This window comes from Thalassophryne amazonica, chromosome 16 (genome assembly GCF_902500255.1).
Source record: "Thalassophryne amazonica chromosome 16, fThaAma1.1, whole genome shotgun sequence".
Classification (NCBI taxonomy): Eukaryota; Metazoa; Chordata; class Actinopteri; order Batrachoidiformes; family Batrachoididae; genus Thalassophryne; species Thalassophryne amazonica.
The window spans coordinates 10363154-10388802 of NC_047118.1; the positions used below are offsets into that span (position 1 = coordinate 10363154).

Sequence of the window (25649 nt, forward strand, 5' to 3'; positions counted from 1 at the left end):
TCTGAGTTGACAGTTGGAGCAGCACTTTGTGGTTAGCACTGCTAACTTACAGGGAGATGTCATGGGATCGATTCCCACCTATGGCCTTTGTGTGGCGTTTGCATGTTCTCCCAGTGTCTGTGTGGGTTCCCTCCGGGTGCTCTGGCTTCCTTCCATATCCAAACACATGCAGGTTAGGTGTATTGTAAACTTTAAATTGTCTGTAGATGTGTGTGCGGGTGTTAATGTGTTTGTCTATATGTGGATCTGTGACAGACTGGCGTCCTGTCTAAGGTGTACCCCGCCTCACTGCTGGGATAGGCTCCAGCCCCCGCAACCTGATCTTGGATAAGCAGTTGAAGGTGTGAGTGTGTATTGAGTCGTTTTTAACCAACTGTTTATTTAAAAAAAAAAAAAAAAAAAAACACTATCAAACATAATTCTGCTTGGCCCACAGCAAAAAAGTGAAGCCAATGAGCAGATCTGTCCGTTCATTTAAAAAAAAAAAAAAAAAGTGATCATGGCATAAGTCTCTAAGCAGCTAATAAAAGCGGTCACCCTCACCAGAACCATATAGTCTGTTCAATCTGCTCTTATAATTGAGCTTTATCGTCTCTATTTTCATCAGATTGTGTGACATGTCAGTAAATACAAGCTGCTCCTTCTGTTGTCTCGCTGTCTGGTGAGGTGATGACGTTTCATCCTGTGATTCTGTGTGGCTTCGCGGTCTGCAAGCATCCAATTTGGAGCCTTATCAAAGTTAAATACATCCATGTTGCACAGTGTAGGTTGCAGTGAGTTTATAAGATTGCTGAAATCTTTGTATATTGGCTTAAAAGGTCAGAGCGTGGTGCTTGTGGTCGGATGGTTCTCTGTTCAATACCATGTCAGACAGGAATAATCACAAAGCAAAAGATTATTAATCCCCAACTGAATGGAAAAGCGTACCAAAAATTCAGTCCATTTACCATTTAATGAACTCGTTAGGGCTTGCCCAAGCAGTGAATATGTAAATCTGCAAAAAGTTTTTCCCAGCTGTTCTGAGGTCAGACCACAAAACTAACCCATGGCATGAAGTTTCTACTGTTGGCTGTGCTCAAAAGAGACATGGATGAAGGGGGCTCCAGTATTCTTTGGAGACTATGGGTTCTTCATGCAAATCACATAACACCTTTAGGACAACACTGCTGTTTTATGAGATATTACTCATGTCAATAGCAAGTCAAAGGATCACTGTTGCTCAGGACACAGAGGCATGTCTCAACTATTTGTGCAGCAGATAACTGGAAAAATATATCAAATGGTGACGCAAGCACTAAATTTGGCACAAATACTCCTTAGAAATAATAATAAAAAAAGCAGAGCATCCACTTGTCTTTTCAGTAGGCAGCCAGGTAGGGGTCAATTGAAGAATTACACAGGGGTCAAAATTCAAAAATATGCCAATCATATTGAAAACAATACCACATTATTCGTCTGATCATAAAGATACCAAAAAGGTATAGTTTGGACCATCTATGACTGAATTCTATGGAGTTATGGGGTGAAATCTGTATAATAGACAAATAACATGGAATACCTTTCAATATGATTTGAATATTCTGACCCCTGTTTAATACTTCAATTGACCCCTGCCTGGCTACCTATTGAATATTAAAGTGGACACTCTGTTTTTTCAAAAGATTAACGTCTAAGAAGTATTTGTGCCAAATTTGGTGCTTGCTGCACCATATTCAGGAAGTGTCGATTTGGGCAGAAAGAAAACCTACAAATAAATTAAATGAAGATGTAGTTCTCATTTTACCCATTTCTAATTATTCCTTAACAGTAATGTATTGTGAGAATCACAGACATGAGACCAGTGGGAGGACTCAAAGCACAAAACAGACCTGGGAGACTCTGGTTGACGAGCGGAGACTGATCATCTGAGTTTGAGGCCTTCCAGGACCCAATGTCCCAAAAAATTGATATTCACACTGGAACAACAGCAGCAGATGGCCATCTTGCATGTACGTTCTCAGCATGTGTAAACTGTCCATGCCAGTAGGTGGCGCTTATCTATGTACATCAGTCAGAAAACAACTCTGAAGCTGTGGCTATATGAACTGTAAAAGCAGCATCTGCTCGCATGTGTACACCACTCCAGGATGTATAAGAGGGGTTTTATTTTTATATATCTCTCAACATGACTACATTAAATGATGGCTTTTTAAATTAAGGCAAATGTGAATGTCAAATTGAATATAAAATATGAATGGCTTAAACATATAGAAAGGAAAAAAAAAATACACAAAGCACCCCCACCACCACCACGGACCCACCCCTGAACACATCTAACTTCAATTTTTCCCCCACACACAGCATAGACGACTTCATTCAACTCAATAACTTACTGAAACTTGATCCAAACAAGAAAATCTGTGTTCACCTCAGGGGTTCACTGCTGACCTTTTATTTAGCAAACAATGGACTTTTAGCGCAAGTGGGCTCTGTGCTGTCAAATTACAACAATGACATGGAACAATGAAGCTGAATTTCACAATAAATGTTCTGTTATGAAGCTGGGCCTGCTTTTGCATCGACATGCTTTTATTGCGACGCACTGCTATCAACTTGAATTATGAGATGTTATTTAACTTTACTACCAGCAGCACTTGAAAAGAGGAAAATGCTATCAGACTGTGCTGTTCTCGCAAATCACCATTCCTTTTAAATCTTTTCCCATAATCCCACAAAAGTTTTCCTTCACTTTGGCATCAGTTTCACCATTAAGCTACTGATATTCAGTATGACAGTATAAGGGGGAGGTGGGACTTTACTTCATTTTTTGGGGCTTAACGCGATGTGAATAATGAGCATCTGGCTCCGAGTTAACTCCTTTAATTTTTGAGATGAATGAAAAACTATTTTTTTTTCTCAAAAAAAAAAAACAACTGTGTGGGCTTCAGCCAAGATTAACCACAACTCCACCCCCCCAAAAAACAAGTGTATTATATTATTGCATTTTTTTTTTTTTTTTTTAAACAGATGATGCGCATCAGATCCAGGAACTCTCCATTGTTGTCCAATTCCTTCCTCTCTGAAGTGAGCACGCTGCTTTGCTGCACAGTAAATGGCCTAAATAAAATAAACTCAAGTGTTATGATTTAATAATCAGAATGAACTCGGTGAGATTCACTGTAGCAATGTCGTACATATTTGTTTGCCATGTGTGAGGAGTCTGGTGACTCATGCCAAGTCGTGATCAGCTGCTAAAAACTGGTTCTGCCGCTCCCCTTGCACAGGTTTTGACAACAGATGAGATTAAACCCTCTACATTGGCAAAGAGACTTGTTCTGCTTCTTTACAGTTAGTACTGAAGTTGCCATGTCATGACCTTATTTTCACACGGAAATACAGTGGCTTGCAAAAGTATTCAGCCCCTTGGTATTTCACGAATTTTAATTTGTTTAGTGCATTTCAAATACTAAAATTATCTTCCTTGGACTCAAACTGAAAGTAAATCTCTACAACATGATATAAGTGATAAATGATGATTAAAAAAAGTTCAAGACATATTCAGTGACTTGGAAATGTTCATGTATCCATCCCCTGACCTGTCTGAAGAAAACTGGAAATGTTTACAGGTATTATACCAAAGGGGCCTATTACTTATGCAGCCCATCATCTTAGCTTTTATATTTTTAATTAATTTATATCACGTTGTAGAGATTTAATTTCAGTTTGAGTCTAAGGAAGATAAGGGCAATTCTATGGTAACGGAATTACAACCGCAGCAAAATCTGGACATATGGCATCTAACCATGACAGATTAGCTCAGACTGCAATTCCATTACCGTAGAATTGCCCATAACTTTAGAAATTTTTATACTGAGAAGCCTGATTTACTTTTTGTATTTGAAATGGCACAAACAATTATATATATATATATATATATATATATATATATATATATATATATATATATATATATATATATATATATGAGGGTGGACCAAACAAAAACATTTTAAGTTTCTTCAGTTTATAAGTCATATTTATTTTATTTATTTATCTTGAAAGGATAAACCCCTTGAGATTTATAATCCCATTTTCAAGGGGGTCCTCAATAATAACAACAAGCCATCCAATGGGCAAGACACGCAACAGTACATACACAGCAAAATATACAAATAAAGGCAACAATACAACTAAACAAAACTACATGCACACACCAACAACCAATTATACCACACACACAAAGCTCTCTAACACGTTCCCATTAGTACTACCATACAAAATTAATAAAATGAATTGTTATGGACAAACTAAATCAAAAACAGTTACATATGTTCTTAAGGTGTTGTACAAGGGCACTTTTAAATGCAGACAAAGAGGTTATTATTTTGAAACATGATGCTACTAGTTAACAGAACAAAAGCAAAAGTAGTTTAACTGGCACATTATTTAAGCACTACATTTGTGAGTAGAAGCTAACAGGTTTGTTAATTTTATTGTATGAGATACAAAGAACTGAATAATAAACTGCTTCTCATCACCACTGAACAGACGGAAACATCATGAAGGAGCTAAACGTTTTCATTTTAATTTTACATTTTCAAAAACACTAATTTTAGTCTTAACTTAGCCTAGCCATCCCCCGGCTGACCCACAAACGGCAAACATGCGGCGTGCTGAGTAGTATGAAGATTATTCCCTCTTTTTATTCAACAGTGTGGTCTTTCAGTATGAGACCATGATTTATTAACTTCACTTGTTCTCTGCAGTGTCCATAGGTGTTCAGGTGAGTGTGAATGTGTTTGTCTATATGTTCCCCTATGACAAACTGGCATCCTGTCCAGGGTGCGCCCACCCCCACCCCATGACCCTTAACTGGAGTAAGCGGTTGAAGATGAGTGAGTGAGTAACTTGTTCTTTAAGACCGAGCATGTCCTCCTGATTCACTCATCTTTTACGGCGGACAGCATAAAGTTTACTAGTGCATTGCAACCAACCTCTGCTTTGGAGTATGAAATAGACAGTCCCTCATTCAGATCAGTATACAGGAGGAGCTTATCATGCATGAAGACTGTGTGATCTTGTGTCCATAGATGATAGTTCAGTTTGGAGGAATTTTTAAATTTAATTTTATTAAATTGTAATTTACCAGGACCAGGCAAACAAATTTTAAAGAAGTCTGACTTATTGTCCAGAAAATAGTTTCTTCCTAGTACAGGGGAACATTGTGCAAACTGTGTCTCATAATTAACTTATTTTCACTCTACCGCTTTTCCCCAGATTCATTCAGAGCCAAGGTCAGGGGCAGAATGAATGAGCAGTTTTGCCATTGAATGTCTATTAGCTAGTCATCCATAAACATTTAGATTTCTGGAAAACTTACTCATAAGAGAGGTACAGTCACCCAAATGCCATTTTTGTATGAAAATTAATGACTACGCAAAATAAATAAATAAATAATTTCCATGACAAGTCTTACACAATTTCCTTGACTGTATTCTGAAAACTACCGATCTAACAATTTCCTCAAATCATTCTTCAAGTGAAGCTGATCACAGCAAACTCATGGTGCAGCTATCGTGCAAATGATTACATACTCTTGACTGCCTAACATAAACTTGTTTTTTTTGGGGGGGGGGGGGGGGGGGGGGGGGCTATATGAAAAAAGACTCTTTGGGTAAACACACAAAGCCTTACCTCCGATCGTGCTCTCCTGGTACTCGTGGAACTGACCCTTTACGAAGCGTAACACCAAGCTGGACTTTCCAACAGCGGATTCCCCCAAAAGCACTAGCTTAAACTGGCAGATCTTGTTGCTTGCTGTAGTGCCGTTGGGCCGTGCAGGTCCACCTCGCCCTGCCATAGTGCAGTGTTGAGAAGTGACAGAAAGGGAGGGGGGAAGGGGAAAGCAAACAATCCACGAACAGAGGGTGGAATTCTTCTTGACACTGGTGCTTGGTTTGGTGAAGCCGAGTCAGGGAATCTTCAGGTGAGGCAAGGACACAAGCCAGAAGAACCGACCTCACCAGGGGGAAGCTGAAAAACAAACAGAATGTTGACTTTCAATTACAACTTAGTCCCCCCCACCATCAGTCAATTATATTTCATTTAAAAATTAATAAATAAATAAACAAACACTACAGTGGATATGTTCGTTGCTCCTCTTGGTAGTTGCGAACAATTAAATCCCCCAATTCAAGAATAATCTCGTCAACAACAAAATAAAGTACCACTATGGTCGGTAAGAAATCGTTTCTAGCTTTTGCAGGAGGAAGGTTATCATCAGGAAGTTCTACTTTAATCTGATTAAAGCTATGGAAACGGGAACATGCATCACATCAGGGTTGGGGCACAATGTAAGAGTTTAGCATTGAGCAATGTTCAGTAAAGGAGAACACTTCAGGGTTCTCGCCAGCGCAGTTAAGCATAGGGGGTCCCTATGCTGTAATCGAGATCCTCTACGCTGCAATTTAACCAGCATAGGGGGGACTTTTTTTGTTTTCCTCTTTTAAAGGCCATGTCACATGTTATTCCATTCCTTGGTTAGCAACACAAAGTGGCCCTCAAAAATGCATTAAATTAAATTAAATTTGAAGCTGACCAAGGCGGTCTCAGTTTTTTCTGACTGTCTCCAAACCAACCTGAATTCCAATTTAATTTCAATGCATCCTATCTGCATTGTTCATCTGATGAGTCACTTAATATAGCACTTTTTTCCAATTGCTCTAAATGAGAATGGAGTGCAGCCATTTCCAGAAAAAAATTACCACACCCAGCATCTCCTTTTGTGTGTAGCCACCCAATGTTTTTAAAGTTGAAAATACCTGAACTTTTCAGAGAAGTGCATTCCCATCTCTACAGTCGACTTAGACTTTGTCATTCAGTTAAAAAAAAAAAATAATAATAATAATAATAACAATAACAGATGCTGTCACAGAAAGGAATACCAACGCACTGCACAAAAAGCTAAAAACAGAATACCAGTCCAAGGTTTTCACGCAAACTTTGTCACAACAGAGACAAAAACAACTCATCTGTCATAGCAGACCTGACAGATGCTATATTCTTGCTGACAGTGAGTGCTTCTAATGCACTGTACATTATATGCCAATTGTTAGCCATTTACAGTCGTCATAGAAACATAACCCACCAGGATTTTTTTAAGAAAGGGCTGAAACGATGTGTTGGGTCTGAAGCATTCCTTGTGATGCTTGAATGATTGGAACCACATATTTTGTGAAATATGCATTTTGTTCATCACTTTCAAAATCCAACATGGCCACTATTTTGGTGTTGATGCAAATGACAATGTTCACACTCCACATGCCCCAATTCCAAAAACTGCCCTCATTAGTTGAAGGAGGCACTGAAGAAAAGTTGCCTGCAAGAATCAGGTCCATAAGTATTTAGACAATGAAATAGTTTTTGTAAATGTACCTCGGGTTAAAGTGAAATAATGTGTGCTTGTAGTGTAGACTTTCAACTTAAAAAAAAAAAAAAAAAAAAAACACTTCCAAAATAAATCAGATTCAGCAGTGGGGTGTCCAAGCATCCTGTATTTGCTACAAAAAGAGAAGTCTCCTGGTTCAAGACCACCCATACCCTTTCGCCATGTTAAGTGAGAAAGAGCATCCTGTATAAAAGGGCATTTATTCATTTATTTATTTTTGGCATAGTTGGTTTATAGCAATCCTGTACTAAACCATTAGAAAGACATCACACCATTTGTTGTGTATTTTATCAATGTAACTATGGTTTGAATGGAAGAATACATAAAAATGACACTTCATATGTGCTTATATGACATACAGTAATAGTAATAGAGCACTTTCAAGATATTTTGGAATGGCATGACAGCCACCTTAGCTCTACATGCATGTATCACAATGTCTGTGCAATATTTGGAGCTTTTATCATAACACAATCATAGTGATATTTTACACCATCTTCTCTGCTTTCATATTTTCTTGACATGAATACACACACATGCACACACAAAAAAAGTTGTTTCCTTCACCCAAATGTCTTCTGAATTCACACAAAATATGAATGGAAGCTTTATAAGCAATAAAACTAGATATAAATGAACAGCATTTCGATCTGATGTAAATGCTCCAATAATAAATCCATCACAGTTGTTGAGGGGTCTCCTCCTGGCACAGTCACTCGCTTTGAGAACAGAGTACTCTAGACAGATTTATCATACAATACCATACTCTTTATATTTCTTAATGCTTGGGGTAAATGAAGTCCCAAACATATTCAGTAACTTGTAGATGTTTATGTATGCATAATCTGACTTTTTAAAGAAAACTGACTGTAAAATAATCTGTATTAACAAAAATCCTCATATGTACTTCCTGTCATCACTTTGGCGTTTGAAAATGGAGACATGGTGTAAAAAATATGGCTGTAATTCCAAAAGAGTTAATGGGTCATTATCAATCAATTCAATCAATCAATTTTATTTATATAGCGCCAAATCACAACAAACAGTTGCCCCAAGGCGCTTTATATTGTAAGGCAAGGCCATACAATAATTACGTAAAAACCCCAACGGTCAAAACGACCCCCTGTGAGCAAGCACTTGGCGACAGTGGGAAGGAAAAACTCCCTTTTAACAGGAAGAAACCTCCAGCAGAACCAGGCTCAGGGAGGGGCAGTGTTCTGCTGGGACTGGTTGGGGCTGAGGGAGAGAACCAGGAAAAAGACATGCTGTGGAGGGGAGCAGAGATCAATCACTAATGATTAAATGCAGAGTGGTGCATACAGAGCAAAAGGAGAAAGAAACACTCAGTGCATCATGGGAACCCCCCAGCAGTCTAAGTCTATAGCAGCATAACTAAGGGATGGTTCAGGGTCACCTGATCCAGCCCTAACTATAAGCTTTAGCAAAAAGGAACGTTTTAAGCCTAATCTTAAAAGTAGAGAGGGTGTCTGTCTCCCTGATCCGAATTGGGAGCTGGTTCCACAGGAGAGGAGCCTGAAAGCTGAAGGCTCTGCCTCCCATTCTACTCTTACAAACCCTAGGAACTACAAGTAAGCCTGCAGTCTGAGAGCGAAGCGCTCTATTGGGGTGATATGGTACTATGAGGTCCCTAAGATAAAATGGGACCTGATTATTCAAAACCTTATAAGTAAGAAGAAGAATTTTAAATTCTATTCTAGAATTAACAGGAAGCCAATGAAGAGAGGCCAATATGGGTGAGATATGCTCTCTCCTTCTAGTCCCTGTCAGTACTCTAGCTGCAGCATTTTGAATTAACTGAAGGCTTTTCAGGGAACTTTTAGGACAACCTGATAATGAATTACAATAGTCCAGCCTAGAGGAAATAAATGCATGAATTAGTTTTTCAGCATCACTCTGAGACAAGACCTTTCTAATTTTAGAGATATTGTGTATTGCATTACATGTCAAATTAACAAAAGACTTGGCAGAATCTCTCGGAATTGTGTAAATCTTTGTGGGATGACTGAGATTCATGAGTTATGCCCAGAACTCTAATTTTGCGTATGTCTCTGAATTGGTGACATTCCAATGATGTTTCAGCTACTTAGTGCACCATTGCAAGTTTAAATGCCCTCATCTCAGAAGATGTAGAAGGCAGAGGGCTCTTTTTAAGCTCAACTTGTTTTTCATAGCACCAACCAGAAAAACATTTTGAAAAATGTATACTTCAAATTCCTGTAAAAGTTAGCTGTGTCTCAACAACATTCCCTGAAATGTTTGTGATGAGTAGTCTGACAGCCTCTGACCTATGAGCAAATACATGCACTATGTTCACTTGAAATTGCCATTCATAACATTATATCAGGGCTATAAAAAAAATTAGCTTTTTAAAATCATGATTTATCAGCTGATTAAAAAAAATAATAATAATAATCATACCAGCCCTGCATTATATGAACTACTTTTGCTCACTGGCTACATTTACTTTCAACTTTGCATTTTTCCGTGAGAAGTCCTTCTTGGGGAATTCTAATGGCCTTTCCTCAGTATCCAGAGGAATGGCCCAAGAGAGATTTCTAATGGAAAGTGAAGCCTAACATTGAAGAATTCAGTTTGTAGCAACTTTCTTCTGCTTGACGGGGAAGCGATGGTCTAGTGGTTAAGCATTGGGCTCGAGACCTGAGGATTCTCGGTTCAAACCCCAGCCTGACTGGGGGGGGGGGGGGAGAAAAAAAAAAAAAATCACTAAGGGCCCTTGGGCAAGGTCCTGAATCCCCAAGTTGCTCCCAGTGTGTAGTGAGCACCTTGCATGCAGCACCCTGATATTGGTGTGCCAGTGTGTCTGCATCAGTATAAATGCGCTTTGACAACCTGATTCAGATAGAAAAACGCTATATAAATGCGGTCCATTTACCATTTGATGCTATTAAAAAAAAAAAAAAAAAAAATTTTTGATAGATAATTGTAGATGTTGAAAACAGCTTCAAAATGACACCAAACCCAGTTCTCTAGCTGCTATAGTTTCTGAGATACGGGCATGTAAATGTGTAAGGGTGTGCTAATGAGCTAGAACTTTCTTCGAGTGTATCTCACTAATTAAGAGGACATAAACAAAAATATTAGTGTTCTAAACATTACTCATGAATCTCAATGGTCCCACAAAGAGTTACAAATCTTTGAGCGATTTTGGCAGATTCTTTGGTGATTTAACATAGTTTGACTACAATGTGATGTTTTTCTCACAATAAGTTGTGCTTTTCCTCCCGGAAGGTCCTCGGGACGAGCCGCTGCTCCTCCACGTCGAAAGGAGCCAGCTGAGGTGGCTCGGGCATCTTTTCCGGATGCCCGCTGGATGCCTCACTGGAGAGGTGTTCCAGGCACATCCCATTGGGAGGAGGCCCCGGGGAAGACCCAGGACACGCTGGAGGGACTACATCTCTCGGCTGGCTTGGGAACGCCTGGGCGGCTTTGCTTGAGCTGCTGCCCCCGCAAACCGACTCCGGATAAAGAGGAAGAAAATGGATGGAAGTTGTGCTTTTCCATCTTTCTGGCAAACATTCATATTTTAAAAATTCAAGAACTGTAAAACTCTCAAAATCAAAACTTTTATACATTAATACTGGAAGGTCAAAGAAATCATGCATTTCTGACATTTTATAAATGCCCTTTTTACTGAACTGGTTGTACAGAGTGTTTGTAGTAGAAAATCCTGACATACTCACATCCCCCGCTAGATGTTGACAAAAGCTGATCAAATGTCCAGCAAGGTCTTGATAGTTTATTCATTTGAGAAATCAACCTCTTGCAGCCTACCCTATACCACCGGCGGGATATATGCATTTTTATTTAGTTCACGAGTTATAAGTTTGGTCTAAATCTTTCCCAATACCTGCTCACCATACATCCTTCTTTTCATCTCTTTCTCAAGAAAACGATCATATCACTCAAAATATGACACAAACATCCCACAAAATACAACAAACAAGTTTGTGTGAGGATTACCGCATAGAAAAAAAACATTTTACTTGCATCTAATGAGGTGTAGAATCTCTGTACTGCATCCTTTTCACTCATATGGTGTCAAAACACTTGTTAGATCCTGTAGAATCACGATGTCTAATCCTTTCTTCCATACAAATGCTCCCTGTGCAGATATAATCCTTCAAAACATGTTTTTCTTCTGTTAAAACAATCGAAAAAAGTCTTTATGTCCTTTCTGGAATGAAAAAGAGGCTCTTGTCCATACATGGCCGCCATCTTCTTGGTATATGCGTGTTTGTTTGATTATTAACTCCAAGCCACCGCAATCCTCTTAAGTCTACGTGAAAAGAGTAGACTTCTCCACCCCTTTGAGTAAAACAAACGCTCCTGTCGTTAAACGGCAATGCACATGCTCTCTCCTTGTTTTCTCGTGTGACATCACCTCATATTACGGTCTACGTCAAGATGATTGACACCAGCCTATAACCAATAAGCAGAGGGTTCCATCGATAGGCGGGTCTTGGGGGTTCTTCACTCTGTAGACATGTAAATAGCGTGCGTAAAGTGGATGAATACAGACTATTGTTATCGGTGAGCGCACAGCGATCTGACTGAAAACCAGTCTGAAAAAAAAAGTCTAGATTATTTTTATAGCTATCTGAATGATTAAAAACCATTTTTTTATGATGAAATGAGTGGTAAAATGCATGTATCAAAGTTGGCACATTTGGCAAGATTTGGCACACTTGTGCCGAATGGAGCCATTTCATATAAAAACACCTACAGTATCAACATACTTTGTGCCAAAGACATAAAACTTGTCACACTTGTTAACATCAAGAATAACAAGTGTTGTGAATTTCAAATGCATAGTATAATGTAAACTCAACCAATGATATGAATACATAGGTTTTTTATTTTCGAGAGGGGAAAAAAAAAAAAAAATTCAAATTTAAGCTGCCATTGTTTGATTTGTGTAATAGTTAAAGTGTTAAGGTGGATATCACAAGAAACTAGAAGACCTGTACTTTAAAATGAGGCATATTGCAATCCTGTGAGGTGTAAGATGTTATTTTTATGACCTTTGGCACTTAGGTAGGTCCAACTTTTGTGCACAAGCTGAAAACAGATGGGCGTTAAAAGGTTTAAAATAAAATGGACTGACAACCAAAAATCAACCTACAGTTGTGTCCTTTGCCCTTATGGGCAACTTGCGTGTTTTAAATCCCCTTGAATTAAAGCTGGACAGGGTGGTGGCCAAGCAAGTAGCGTAGTTACTTTTTACAGTAAGAACCATTTCACACTGCAAGATTAAGTAATTTCCAACTATTCTTTCCTCTCTCTCCCCTTCAGTTGGGTGACAAACGTAAGGACAGTTTCTGCATGGTCAAAGGACAGGAAACAAATCAGTTTAACACAGGAAGTGAAGAATACAGAAGACATTTTACTGCTGAGTCCAGTAAAATTTGGGATAGTCTCAGTTTTGCCGAATGATAAAGCAGAACCACAATATACATTGTCAGTATCAGCACATAATCCACAGAATTTGGTTGATTAGGCTTTTCCTCAGCCCTTTCACTGCTAAGCTTTGGATAATCTTCTGCATGTGATGAGATGAGGCACCAACATATTTATTAAGAACAGACTTATTTAACAGTGTACCACCACCATACTTTTCTGCTGTGCAGGTCTACACTGAAGGTTATACTTTAAAACAAATAGTTCAAACTGAGCCTCAAACGGTTTTCAGAAGTTCTCTTGAATTGCAGATGTATGCATAACTTTTCAGCTGACACCATGCTAGTCTGACAAAATGACAGTCACCGAACAGCGTCATGCCATTCAGCAACAAATCGACCTGCCTGTTGCAGCTTCCTCTGAGAATTAATGTGTAGCAGGAACAGATAATCTGCACCACAGCCGTTCCTCTGTAAATTTGGACAGCCCTCAAATTCAAATGGCTCCTCCGTACTTTGAAAAGAATTGAAATATTCAGCAGTCAGTTTGAAAATGGACTTCACCACATTTTCTATGGTTAAAAATTGAACATGCCACTGGTTAAATATTTTTTTAAAATTCCATTCCGCCCTTGACAATTTTAGCAATCAAACTAAATCCTGGAGCAATTAAAACTTAAATCCAGAGTGAAAAGCTCAATGCAGAAAAACAAAAAACAACCACATTCCAGTTTCAAAATTAATGAACTTATCTAAGTTTTCAAAAATAAGCAGTACCTGATAAAAACAAACATGATTTGTTACAAATACATAGTTTCATGCCATCGACAAAACATATACTGTAAATAGTTTTCATAAGGTCTCCTGCTTGCGAATTGATGATCAGGGTTTTTCCTGCATAGAAAAATACATGGCAGCCGCCTCATTAAAATTGTGTGCCGCCTCTGTCTCAGGATACCTTCAAGATTAGGCTTTTTCCAGAAATAAAAGGTTCAGGCAAAAATACTATACTGATGTTTACCCCATCGGGGCATTCAGTCTTCTTTGTTTTCACATTTTTGTTGTTCCACAGCTGTAACATTATCGCAGGCACCCACACACATATTTGATCAGCATATGCGGTGGTCGAAAATCTATCAGAGCACCAACTGATGCGAGTAGCATAATTTCAGTGCAACACAAATAGCCAGAACATTTTCTCTATGAAATAGTACGTGTTCTTGTATATTTTATAGAGTCACATGGTTCAATTTAACGCTGTGCTGGAATTTTTATATATAAAGATTTTACCTACTTGTAGTATCTGGGTCATGGAATTTCTCTGTACGTGTGTGCATGCTGTCAAAGTCAGTACACATCTGACACAAATACAGACTTATCTTCGTCATTGTTGGCAGCATGCCTTTCATGCACTCAACTGTGTGAAGATGCAATGCTTCAGAAAGCAGTGCTTTGTATGACCTCACGAGCACACAGTGGAGTCAAAGCGACAGCTAGCCACAATGCAATGTTTTCGCTGGCAATATAAAAACGAAAGCTGGCCAAAGAAAATGTCAGAGCGGCATTAGATTAAACTGGGTTTCATATAAGTGTTGAAGTGAAGTTGTTTGGAATGCTTTGATACTTGTCATACAAATGTCTTCATCTTCTTTCTGTAAATATAATCAGGGAGTACAATTAGCAGTACAATAATATAATAAAATGATTAAAAGCAATTTCTTTTGGTTTCTCAAGCAAGTAATATTCTTGTCATTATTGAATGTATAATCTTCAAATACAACTTCAAGAGAATGACTTAATTAACTGCTGTAGACTTTTCTTTTATCTATTAAACAAGGCCTCCTTACTTTTTAAATAGAATGCTTTGTGGCAATTTCTCAATTGTTTTCTTCTTCCTTAAATAATATGCAAAACTAAAACTGTAAATGTGGACGTGCATTGGCCATAAACAAGGTGCCAACCCCCTCCACCCACCCCAAAGTCCTGTGGTGGGCTACCACCTCAACCACATTTTTAACCCCTGATGACTGAGTTTAACCCTCTGGGGTCCGAGGGCATTTTTTGGATAGTTCACTCGCCTGGCATAAATGTTTTATTATTGCTGTTAACAGCTCTCCCTGCATCCCACAATCAAGTATTATGTCTTTTTTTCAGGACCTGTGCTTTCATAATATATATGCTTTTGTTGTGTTCTATAAGTGTAATAAAGGTTTACAATCAAAAATAAGGAAGGAAAAAGTAAGGCAAAAAATAATTTTCCACACACATTAATTCAAAACACAGAGCAAACTATAATAAACAACTGTTTTGACACTTTACCAAGGTAATTTGCGGTCTTGTGTGAAAGACTGTACAACAAAAAGGTTCAAACAAACAAATGCACATTTTTAACAATATATACAAAATTCTATTTAAACGGGCCAACTAGTACCATATCACTCCTGAAATGATCTTTGGCTTTTCACGTGAGGTGAATCTGCCCTACGATTGGATTTTGGAAAACCATGTGACGGTGAACCAATTCCGATTGGACACTCTCATTGCGCACGTCATCACACAGCTTCTATGAGGAGTACAAAGATGGCCAATGGCTGGCTCGAAAGTCCGCGGAGTTAAGTTTTCAGCAAAAAAAAAAAAAAAAAAAAGTATGTTTCTCTCTCATATCATTAAAAAGTTATTTATAATTCAGTAAAGCTTGGTCTTAGCCGTTATATACGATGGTGTCGGCCCCAGAGAGTTAACCAGGCAAGAGCACTAAAACTTTGTGCGCAACATATGCTGTGAGGAAAAAAAACCAGAATGCCTTCTCAGACAGTTTTTTAAATTTATTAAATTTTTACAGTGTTGCTGTCAACTGTAATGAGCTGTTAGGACTTCCACAGGCAAGTGGGTCAGGGAGAGACAAAGGGCAGGACAAAGTAGCAGATAAGAGGGACAGCCTGTGAAATTTGAATTGTGGCCTCCTGTATGTTGATGTTCTGCTACGAGCATGATATCACTGAGCAGGAACCCCCCACCCACACACATACACACAATATGGAAGTGCTCGCTGTTTACAGGCCACAATTTGGTTTTAACTAAAGTCAGAGTAAATTGAAACATTTTTAAATTAATAATGTGCTATACCTGTATTGTATGGATATCTGCTGTATATGTCAAAATGTGTTTAAAAATTATTTATATTTCAAGATCCATGATATTTCTTTTAGACACAGCCTGTGCACAAACTTTGCTTAATCTAATCAAATGTGCTCTGAATGACCAGCTAATACCTCCCATCACATGAAACCATGCATGCCTGACTTACTTCAAAATAACTCACTGAGTGATATAATGGGTAGGAGGTGGTAGTTTGAATGTCAGATGACCAAAATAATTTCATTTCCCGAAGTGCAGCGGTTGTGGTCTTTGAGTGGTTGAACTTATTTTAGTGAAGATGTTCAAATGATGGGAGGAGTTAGCAGTAACCCGACACAGTTCAAAGTACAAACTATAAGAAGGTTCAAGACTCAGCAGACAGCACCGTACTAATACATGTACCAAAACCAGTACTATTGTTTTCCTTTAAAATCTGGATTTTCATGAACAGGCACCTACAGTGAAAGTGATGGTGAAGGGTCAGTAATCATGTTCATGAATGTACTCTGCATGCACATGGAAGCCTGGGACACACTGCTTTTTGTTTTACAACAAAAGTGGGAATTATCTGCAACCTTTCAGGTGAAAATGCCTCTGTTGGTTAAACCTACACAGTAAAAAATTATCAATCCCAGCCTATGAAAATATAGCACATTATGGAAGGTAAAGACACTTGACAATCGTTTCCATGTGACGTTTGCCTGGGAAGATGAAAAAAGTAGCTGGCATATTTTACTAACTTCTTGCTTCTCAAGAAGGAAATCCGATATTAGCAGAAAGTAAACCTGCAATAATCTGCATTCTCTCCAGTTCACAATGAGCCGACTCAATTGTTGAGAGATTAATGCCCCAACTGTCATAACTGGTGTCACTTCACCAGTTTCTACGAAACAAGTACTGACTTGAATGTAACCTGCTGAAGAGCAGATTCAAGACACAGTGGAGCAGATAAGTGAATATTTACAGAGGAATCCTTCAAGTAGTAATGCAAGCACCAAATTTGGCACAAATACTCCTTAGACATCACTCTTTTGAAAAAGCAGAGTGCCCACTTGAATTTTCAATAGGCGGCCAGGTAGGGGTCATTTGAAGAATTACACAGGGGTCAAAATTTAAAAATGCTCCAATCATATTGAAAGGTATTCCATATTATTTGTCTGGTCATAAAGATTTCAAAAAGGTATAGGTCAGAACATCTATGACAGAATTATATGGAGTTATGGGGTAAAAAAAAAAAAACAGCAAAATGGTGAGAAAGGTCAGTTTCAGTTTGTACATGTGTCAAAAGTTAAAGTTGCTCCAATTTTGGAAAAGAAATGATGCAAATTATTGGTTGAGCTAATAGGATTAATAAATGGAATAGTTTTGACTGTGTTGACTGCTTGATCTCCAAAGTAACAGTTAAACAATGCCGGCATTCATTGTATTCTATGTAGTGTATTATACAAGTGTGTTACCCCGTAACATGATAACTAAGCAAGACATGATGCACACTATTGCCTTTTAAAACCCTATTAACCAATAATTTGCATAAATGTTCTCTAAAATTAGAGCAACTTTAATTTTTGACCCCTGTACAAACAAACCTTTGTCACCATTCTTGCCATTTTTACTCCATAACAGTCAGATAGTCCAAACTATACCTTTTTTGCGATCTCTGTGATCACACAAATACTGTGGTATAGTATTTGATATGACTTGAGCATCTTTTAATTTTGACCCTGTGTACTTCTTCAACTGACCCCCACCTGGCTGCCTATTGAACATTCAAGTGGACACCCTGCCTTTTCAAAAGGTTAATGTCTAAGATGTATTTGTGGCAAATTTGGTGCTTAGATCATCATTTGAGGGATTTTTTCCAGTTAGCTGCTACACGAACAGGTGACATCTTTATGACCAGCTACATCACCTTTTGCCTTTTATATGCAAACTTTCACTCGGAAATGGTGAAAGCAGGAAGAAGAACCCCCCACCCCAGCCTTCCTGACAAAATTCAAAAGCAGAACAATCCAACAGATCTCTAATGAAAGAGGATATGGTCTTTCACCCAACAGAGTGAATACTCATCACCAGCAGCTGGCAAGCTGTGCATGTACACACACACACACACACACACACACATACATACATATATGGCCTTAGCTTCACAGTAAGTAAGTCAACCTTCAGCTGCTCCCTTGTTTGCACTCGGGGTGGGTCACCACAGCAAATCCAAGGTGGATCTGCATGTTGAATTGGCATAGGTTTTACACTGGATGCCCTTCCTGACGCAACTCCACATTAGATGGAGAAATGTGGCAGGGGTGGGATTTGAACCTGGAACCTTCTGCACTGAAACCAAGCGCATTAACCACTTGGCCACCACCCCTGCTTTGGCCTTAGCTTCACAGTGGTGAGTTTTAATATTTCCATGTGGAATTTCTAAAGGCTATTAAATTCTCCCCGTATGCAGATCTTCCCACAACTAAATTTAGTTGGAAACACAGGGGGAGGTGGGGGATGTAGGCTTTTAACTCTCACCTAAAATTAGAGATACATCAAAGCAGGCATTATTCTGCAGGTATTCTGAAGCCAGTAAGCATCTGCTGACTGCACCAAACATCCCACTGTACTTGTAAAAACAATAGATGCAGTGGTGCCATTATGAGATTAGCCATGACCAACTCTGCAAAGGTTTTTCTAACCATCAACATGCTGTGTCAGGAAGTCCATTTTTAAACACTGCTCTTCAACAACAGATTTACTGTTACTGCAGGTGTGAAAAAAGCATAAGACAGCTAAAAGAAGACTGACTGTCACCAGATATTGTTTGCAACATCATCTCGTCCCCCCCCACCAGATCCATTCTCAGTGAGATAAAAGAAGAAAATATGGAGCTTCTCACGGGTGGGGGTGAGATGCAGCTAATACAATTTGAACACACAGCAAATGTTCATGCTGCAGTGAAACCGAGCGAAGCCTTTTACCTCTTCAGCCTCTCACAGAAAGGACACGTAATCACTGCAACTCACTGAGGTCTGGATCCCCATACAACAGAATTCTTAATGTGTGATATACATGTTAAAGAAAACTGAATAGGACTATATATGCATTTTCAATACAGGAAAAATGTAAGGGAATATGAATGTTTTGAGTATGCATATTACAATTTAGTAGTCTAGTTGGTACATCTGATCAAACACTCCTGGTTCCTTTTACATTTTGAAAGTTTTTGTCCACCCTCAACAACTGATTAGGACAATCAAACTATGCTCATCTCCATAACATAATGAACTCATTATGATACAGTAGTCAACACAATCAGATACAACAAAGATACTTTACTTGGCCTCCAAAACATATGATTGATTTGCTGTACAAAGTAGAACTTTCGGGTCCTTTCAGAGTTGGTGAGTCACACTGTGTCACCACTTGAGAAGGACAAGGTTCATGTACCGTAAACATAACAGCTCATGCAAGTAAGTGTAAACCTTGTCTGTCTCAAAGGTCCTAAGCCTATTCTCCAAACTGACAGACTGACAGGCAGGGTTGGAGATGTCTGAGATTTATCACGGGTTAAAACTTAGCAAAAATCATCCTGGCAAAAAAAAGGTTTTAGACAGTTTTCGTCGCCAAAAATCACAAAAATATATCTAAAATACAAAAACATATTTGAAACTGCATGAAAGTAAAAATAACCACAAAAGAATACTTGAACATCAGAACAAAATTCCGTGGCCAGCATGGTAATGTACAACAGTTACACCCATAGATATGGGACATACAGGACTTATTTTCCAGTATGTGGAAAAAGACCACATACAAAATCTAATTGTGGAAAAGTTTATTAAACTGTACAAACATCTTGTCAACATGTTTCTCACACCTACTTCAAAAGCAGTGAAAAACTCATCTCTCTTTGATTGTATCCAGAGAGGCTATGTTCAAAGAGGTGTGAAAAATTTAACTGGTGTTTAATTTCGACTCCGACACAGACTTCAGAAAAGGCACGATCCTTTTATCTTGCTATAATTGAACCACAAATAAATAAAATGGTTATACAGAGTGACATTCCATGTCCCAACAGCCAGGGGCTGTGAGCACAGACCGGGCCGCCAGGCCACTCGCCCTCGACTGCCACCCAATCCTCTCTGCACCCGACCCCCATGGCCCCCTCTGCAGGGGGTAAGCCCACAGGAGGGCAGGCCCATGTCGCTCTTTCGGGCTGAGCCCGGCCAAGCGTGAAGCATCTGGGATGAAAATGAGCACCTCCAAATCCGAGGTGCCTTGTCCTCTTCAGGTCGGTGGGGTGTCCTTACCTCAATTGGAGTAGTTTAAGTATCTCGGGGTCTTGTTCACGAGCAAGGGACGGATAGAGCGTGAGATCGAGAGACGGATCGGTGCAGCGTCTGCAGAGATGCGGTCGCTGTATCGGACCGTCGTGGTGAAGAGAGACCTGAGTAGGGGGCAAGGCTCTTGATTTACCGATCGATCTACGTTCCGACCTTCACCTATGGTCATGAGATTTGGCTCATGACCAAAAGAACGAGATCGCGAGTATAAAAGGCCGAGATGAGTTTCCTCGGCAGGGTGGCTGGGCGCTCCCTTAGAGATACGGTGAGGAGCTTGGTCACTCGCGAAGAGCTCAGAGTTGAGCTGCTGCTCCTCCACGTCAAAAGAAGCCAACTGAGGTGGCTCGGGCATCTTTTCTGGATGCCCCCTGGATGCCTCGCTGGAGAGGTGTTCCGGGCACGTCCCATCGGGAGGAGACCTCGGGGAAGACCCAGGACACGCTGGAGGGACTACATCTCTCGGTTGGCTTGGGAATGCCTTGGGGTTCCCCCAGAGGAGATGGGGGAGGTGTGTGTGGATCGGGAGGTCTGGGCGGCTTTGCTTGAGCTGCTGCCCCCGCGACCCTACTCCAGATAAAGCGGAAGAAAATGGATGGATGGATGGTTATACAGAGTAGACATCTGCTGTCATACACCTTCAGTATATATTGCTGTTATCACTGAAGTTTAAAATTTTCAATTGGTGACTTTAGAAATCACAGTGGTAGTAAATCATATTGCAGTGTTAGTAATGACTGTGATTTCATTACTTCTATTCAAAAAAGGGGTTAATTATAATATTAATATTGTGCTAATTTGCCCTTCCCCACATTCCAAGTTCTCCACATTTTTAAAACTGACCTAATGTTTTTGAAAAATTTGACATCCAAGTGTTTACCACATTATAAATAGCTTGTAAACCGGTCCACAACTGTCAAACTGGCATAGAGAGCAATACATCAAATAAGGGGTATACAGTGAGTATATGACATTAATTGCAGGTTTATACCAGGACTTCACAGATTTTCATGGATGTGCTAAACTGGTTTTAAACAGGTTTTTGCCAGCATCCTGGCCAAAACAGGATTTAGACGGTCTAAAATTCAAACCTGCTTGTAAGAGTTATGTAGAAAAGAAAAAATTACACTCAGTTCATCTCCTGTTCATTTGGTTGATTAATGATTTAGTGAGTAAGATATTAGATGAGCTGAGCTACTTGGTCTGCTGCCACCGTTTACTGGACACTGGTAAGTGGCAGACAATGAAAATAAAAATAACAAAAATTCCAATCAGTTTAGCAGACTCCAAAGTAACACCTAACTGTGGTGTTTCATCTGATCAACAATCAAAACCCCATAATCTCCTGTGTCAAAGTCTTAAATATAATAGTGTGCACATATACATGTGATTTTCTCTATTACTATGTCAGTAGTACAAACACAAATTTATGATCAAATTTAAAAACAAAGTACTGTCTTTTTTTTTATTAAAGAAATTTTTAAAAATGTCAGTTGGATTAACATCAGAAAGGGCAAAATATGCATGTCCTGCACAGATGGAAAATTCAGGAACTGGACCACATCGGAATCCTGCTATTGCGTAAGACTAAGAAGTGCGCGACGCCATAGAACAGATGTCTATGGCATTTTTTGTAAGAGAAAACAATTTTCAAGGTTGCTCAGGTCCAGAGACATGTGTTTCAAGTCTTGCTCTAAAATTGTAAGCATACAGCACCCTTGCAAAAATGTTAGCCAGTTTTGGGAGCACAAAATCATCACTTTAGCCATCATCTCATAATGCACAGAACATGCATATTAAGGCAGCAACTGGGGAAAACTAAACATGCAGGGCTTTTCAACCAAGTTGTTAGAAACAGTTAACATTTAACGCAAGACTGAGGTACTGCCAACCCATGAAATTTTGTAGAAATTTCAGTGAAATGGTGCAATTTGCATGTTATTTGGACCATTTTTTGTGTCTGTGCATGATAAATTTTTGGCCTGCATTTTTGGATTGCATTTATGTAGCACTTCTCCATCTGAATCAGAAGCTCAAAGTGCTAACCTTACCAAAGGGTCCTTAGTCCTCACTAGTTTAATTACTGTTAAATTCCAAGCACAAAAAAAAAAGCTCCAATTAATCTCCTTTTGGCTCAAAGCAAATAAAAAGTCAGTGCTTCATAGCCCCATCGCACCTCACTAGGCCATCGAGTGGAGTCAGAGAGCCAGCCATAACGCAAAGATACTGGTGGTAATAAAAATGAGATATGCAAAGTACAACAAACACTCAGAGTGGTGCTAGATATGACTAAGTTGCACTGCATCTCATCGTTTGGTGTCAAAGCTGTGACTTTAACCCCTTAAACCCAAGAGCCTATTTCACCAAAATCACATACCCATACATTATCATTTATTTCTCAGCTTGTACAAGGTCAAAAATGCAAACATTTGGATCAGCTAAAAGACAGGTCCTATGGGATGTTGTGGATGCAAAAAAATTGAAAGTAAATAATACTTGGTAGGAGTAAATGAGCCCCCGCCCCAAAAATGAATTTGGATTTATGTCTTTATTTGCTTGGCATTTCAGCTGTGGTTAGTTGATATGTGATTAAAGTGGATACTTTTGCAGAGAAGACTTCACTTGACATTTTGATGTATAAGTGCATGTTGGTGTCAGCATTGGTTAGTTATGAGTGTTCAAATGTTCCAAAACAGGATAAGTCCCCAAATTTGGGGACTCTAGGGTTTAAGAGGTTAAGTTCCACCCACAGCTTCATACTTCGTAGTAATGCTGCATTCCAGACGGCTCAGAAAATCCAAGTTGGAAGCTTCCAAAAACTGTGTTCACTTGATGAATGTGGAAAACAATATGCATGGATGCAGTGACACATTTGACTTCTGTTGTCTTTACCAAGAAGACATAAATAAGTTGCTTTGGGGATTTTTTTTTTTTTAAATTACCTCAGCTTAACTAAAAATGCCTGTACAAAATTAATTCATTGTTGGCACTCACTTATTGCCATTAAAAGTCACAGAGGACGTAGAGCTTGTTCCAGCAGTCACAGGGCGAGAGGTGGGGTACACCCTGGACAAGACTTCACTATTACAGGGCCACATAAACACTCTTAATTAGGCTGCTTTCTCTTCCCCTGACCAAGGCAGTGTATGTACATCTAGAGGTGGTCCACAGGTGTCAGACTGTGGCCACCCACTGCTCCTAGTGGCTGGATAGTGTCTAACTGTAATTAAGATGGGTTAAATGCAGAGGACAAATTTTGTTATATGCATGTATAATGACAATAAAGGCAATGTTGTTATTCTTCTACACAGACAAATTCATTAACACTCACATCTATGGTCAAATTAGAGTTTCCAATTCACCTAACCTGCATGTCTCTGGAAGTAGGAGGAAGCCAAAGTACCCAGACAGAACCCACGCAAACACAGCAGAGAAACTCCACACAGAAAGAACCAGGTGGGAAACAATCCCAGGACCTTCTTACTATGAGGCAACAGTGCTAAACACTAAGCCTCTGGTGATTCCTATGTAAAATAGGAAGTCTCTGTCTGTCTGTCTCTCTCTCTCTCTCTCTCTCTCTCTCTCTCTCTCTCTCTCTCTCTATATATATATATATATATATAAACTGTGTATGATGATACAATACAATATAACATAGCATACATCTCACAGTGAAAGACACCTCTCTGAAATCTCATGACATTTTGCAGGATTTGAAACCTCAATAGGATCAACTGATAGCCCGGCTACAGAAAGTGTTGCTTTCCATAGCTGCTTAACGGCTATGAAGTCTCAGCCTATATACTACAAAACTTTTGTCATATACCTCACAGTTATGTTACTGTATTGGTTTGCACTACAGACAACTTTAAAATAGAGTTGTTGTTTTTTTGTCATTCTGCCCCTGTTGTATCAAAATAGCATTGAGCATTTTTCTGGGTATCAGTATTGAGTTTGAAATTCTAGTACTGTGACAACAACCTTAGTGTCTATCTCACAACGTTAAATAAATAAAAAGAAATCCTTTTGACACGTTGGGCACAGACGATAGTATTCACACAACCTCTGCCCCTACTGGTTAGTAAAACAGTGAAGACAAGATAACGCTTCGATTGGTCACCAAACTAGAATAAGGCTATCAGTACCGCTAGGTTGGCAAACACTCAACTTACAATTTACGTAGCATTATCTTTATAGCTAAAATAATTAATGAGCAAAACTACAAATGTAGTTCCAAACCCTGGAAATGAAAACTTATCCTTAGTTAGCTGTGCTAGGCTAGTATGTAGCCAACTGTCACTACTTCAAAACTTTGCTTTTTTTTTTTTTTGACGGCGTCACGTCGCCTGTTTGGCATATGCTGACAACGATATCACTGACTGAAAAGTTGTCTTTATTTTTTCTTCTTTTTTTTTTTAAACCAAAGACATTTTAGTTCTTCTGAACCAGAAGCCTCACAGGCTCGCGAGCCACTCTGATGGACACACAGCGAGTCTGAGTTTTGAATTTAATGTAACAACACCACCACTACAAGGTCAATAAACACACGTCCATTGTTTAAATAAATCCACACATCCTATAACATCAAAATATTTAACTTACAGCACTTTTTCGTCTTTCGTTCACAGCGACGTAGGTGTCCGCCACTGCTGCTTCTTCTTCTTCTTTTTCCTCTTCTTCTTGAGCTCGGGCCTTCCCTTCCGGCAAACAAATTTTCCGGGATCTGCCCACTTTTTTTTGTCAGCGTCTTTTTGACCAATCACAATGACCGTCTACATAACCCTCTGCCGTTCTGGGATCAGCTTGATCAATTATTGGACAACGATGCAACAAGTCATCAATTTAGTATTTTAATGTGAAACCATAAATATTTAACAGTTAATAAGAATAACAATAAGATCAACTTTATTTAGCCTAAAGGAAATCATTTGCTAGAGTACCAAAACAGTAACAGTAAACAGTGAACAATGTTTATTTTAAGACATTTGCAATGTACAATATTCTCAACTCAGCTCAACCTTTATTTCTAAAGCATGTTTAAAACAACAGCAGTCGACCAAAGTGCTGTACATAATTAAAAATGGACACCAAGTTACCCCGAACTTAAATAAATAAATAAATTAAAAATAATAAAGTTGCAACAGGCAAAAAAAAAACCCCAAAGTAAAATAAAGAGTTAAAAGTAGTAGGAAATAATGTAATTCAACTACTCACATAACCGAGTTGCTGAATAACTGAATAAGTATTTTCAATGTTGTGTTATGTATTTTCTAGACATTTGCACAAGATGTTCAACAATATTCCACACAACTCTGAGTA

The 25649-nt window shown here is 38.9% G+C and overlaps 1 protein-coding gene across 1 annotated transcript in view; it reads right to left on the reverse strand.

The window, feature by feature from the left end:
- Window positions 1-25034, reverse strand: part of rab5c (RAB5C, member RAS oncogene family) — a 29957-nt gene extending 4923 nt beyond the window's left edge. The window contains exons 1-2 of the mRNA XM_034190211.1: window positions 24933-25034; window positions 5674-6012 (exon numbers count right to left, since the gene is read on the reverse strand). Of these exons, the coding sequence (XP_034046102.1) occupies window positions 5674-5839 (166 nt within the window). The 5' untranslated portion in view covers window positions 5840-6012; window positions 24933-25034. The remainder of the gene's footprint in view (window positions 1-5673; window positions 6013-24932) is intronic.
- Between the last annotated feature and the right edge of the window lie 615 nt (window positions 25035-25649).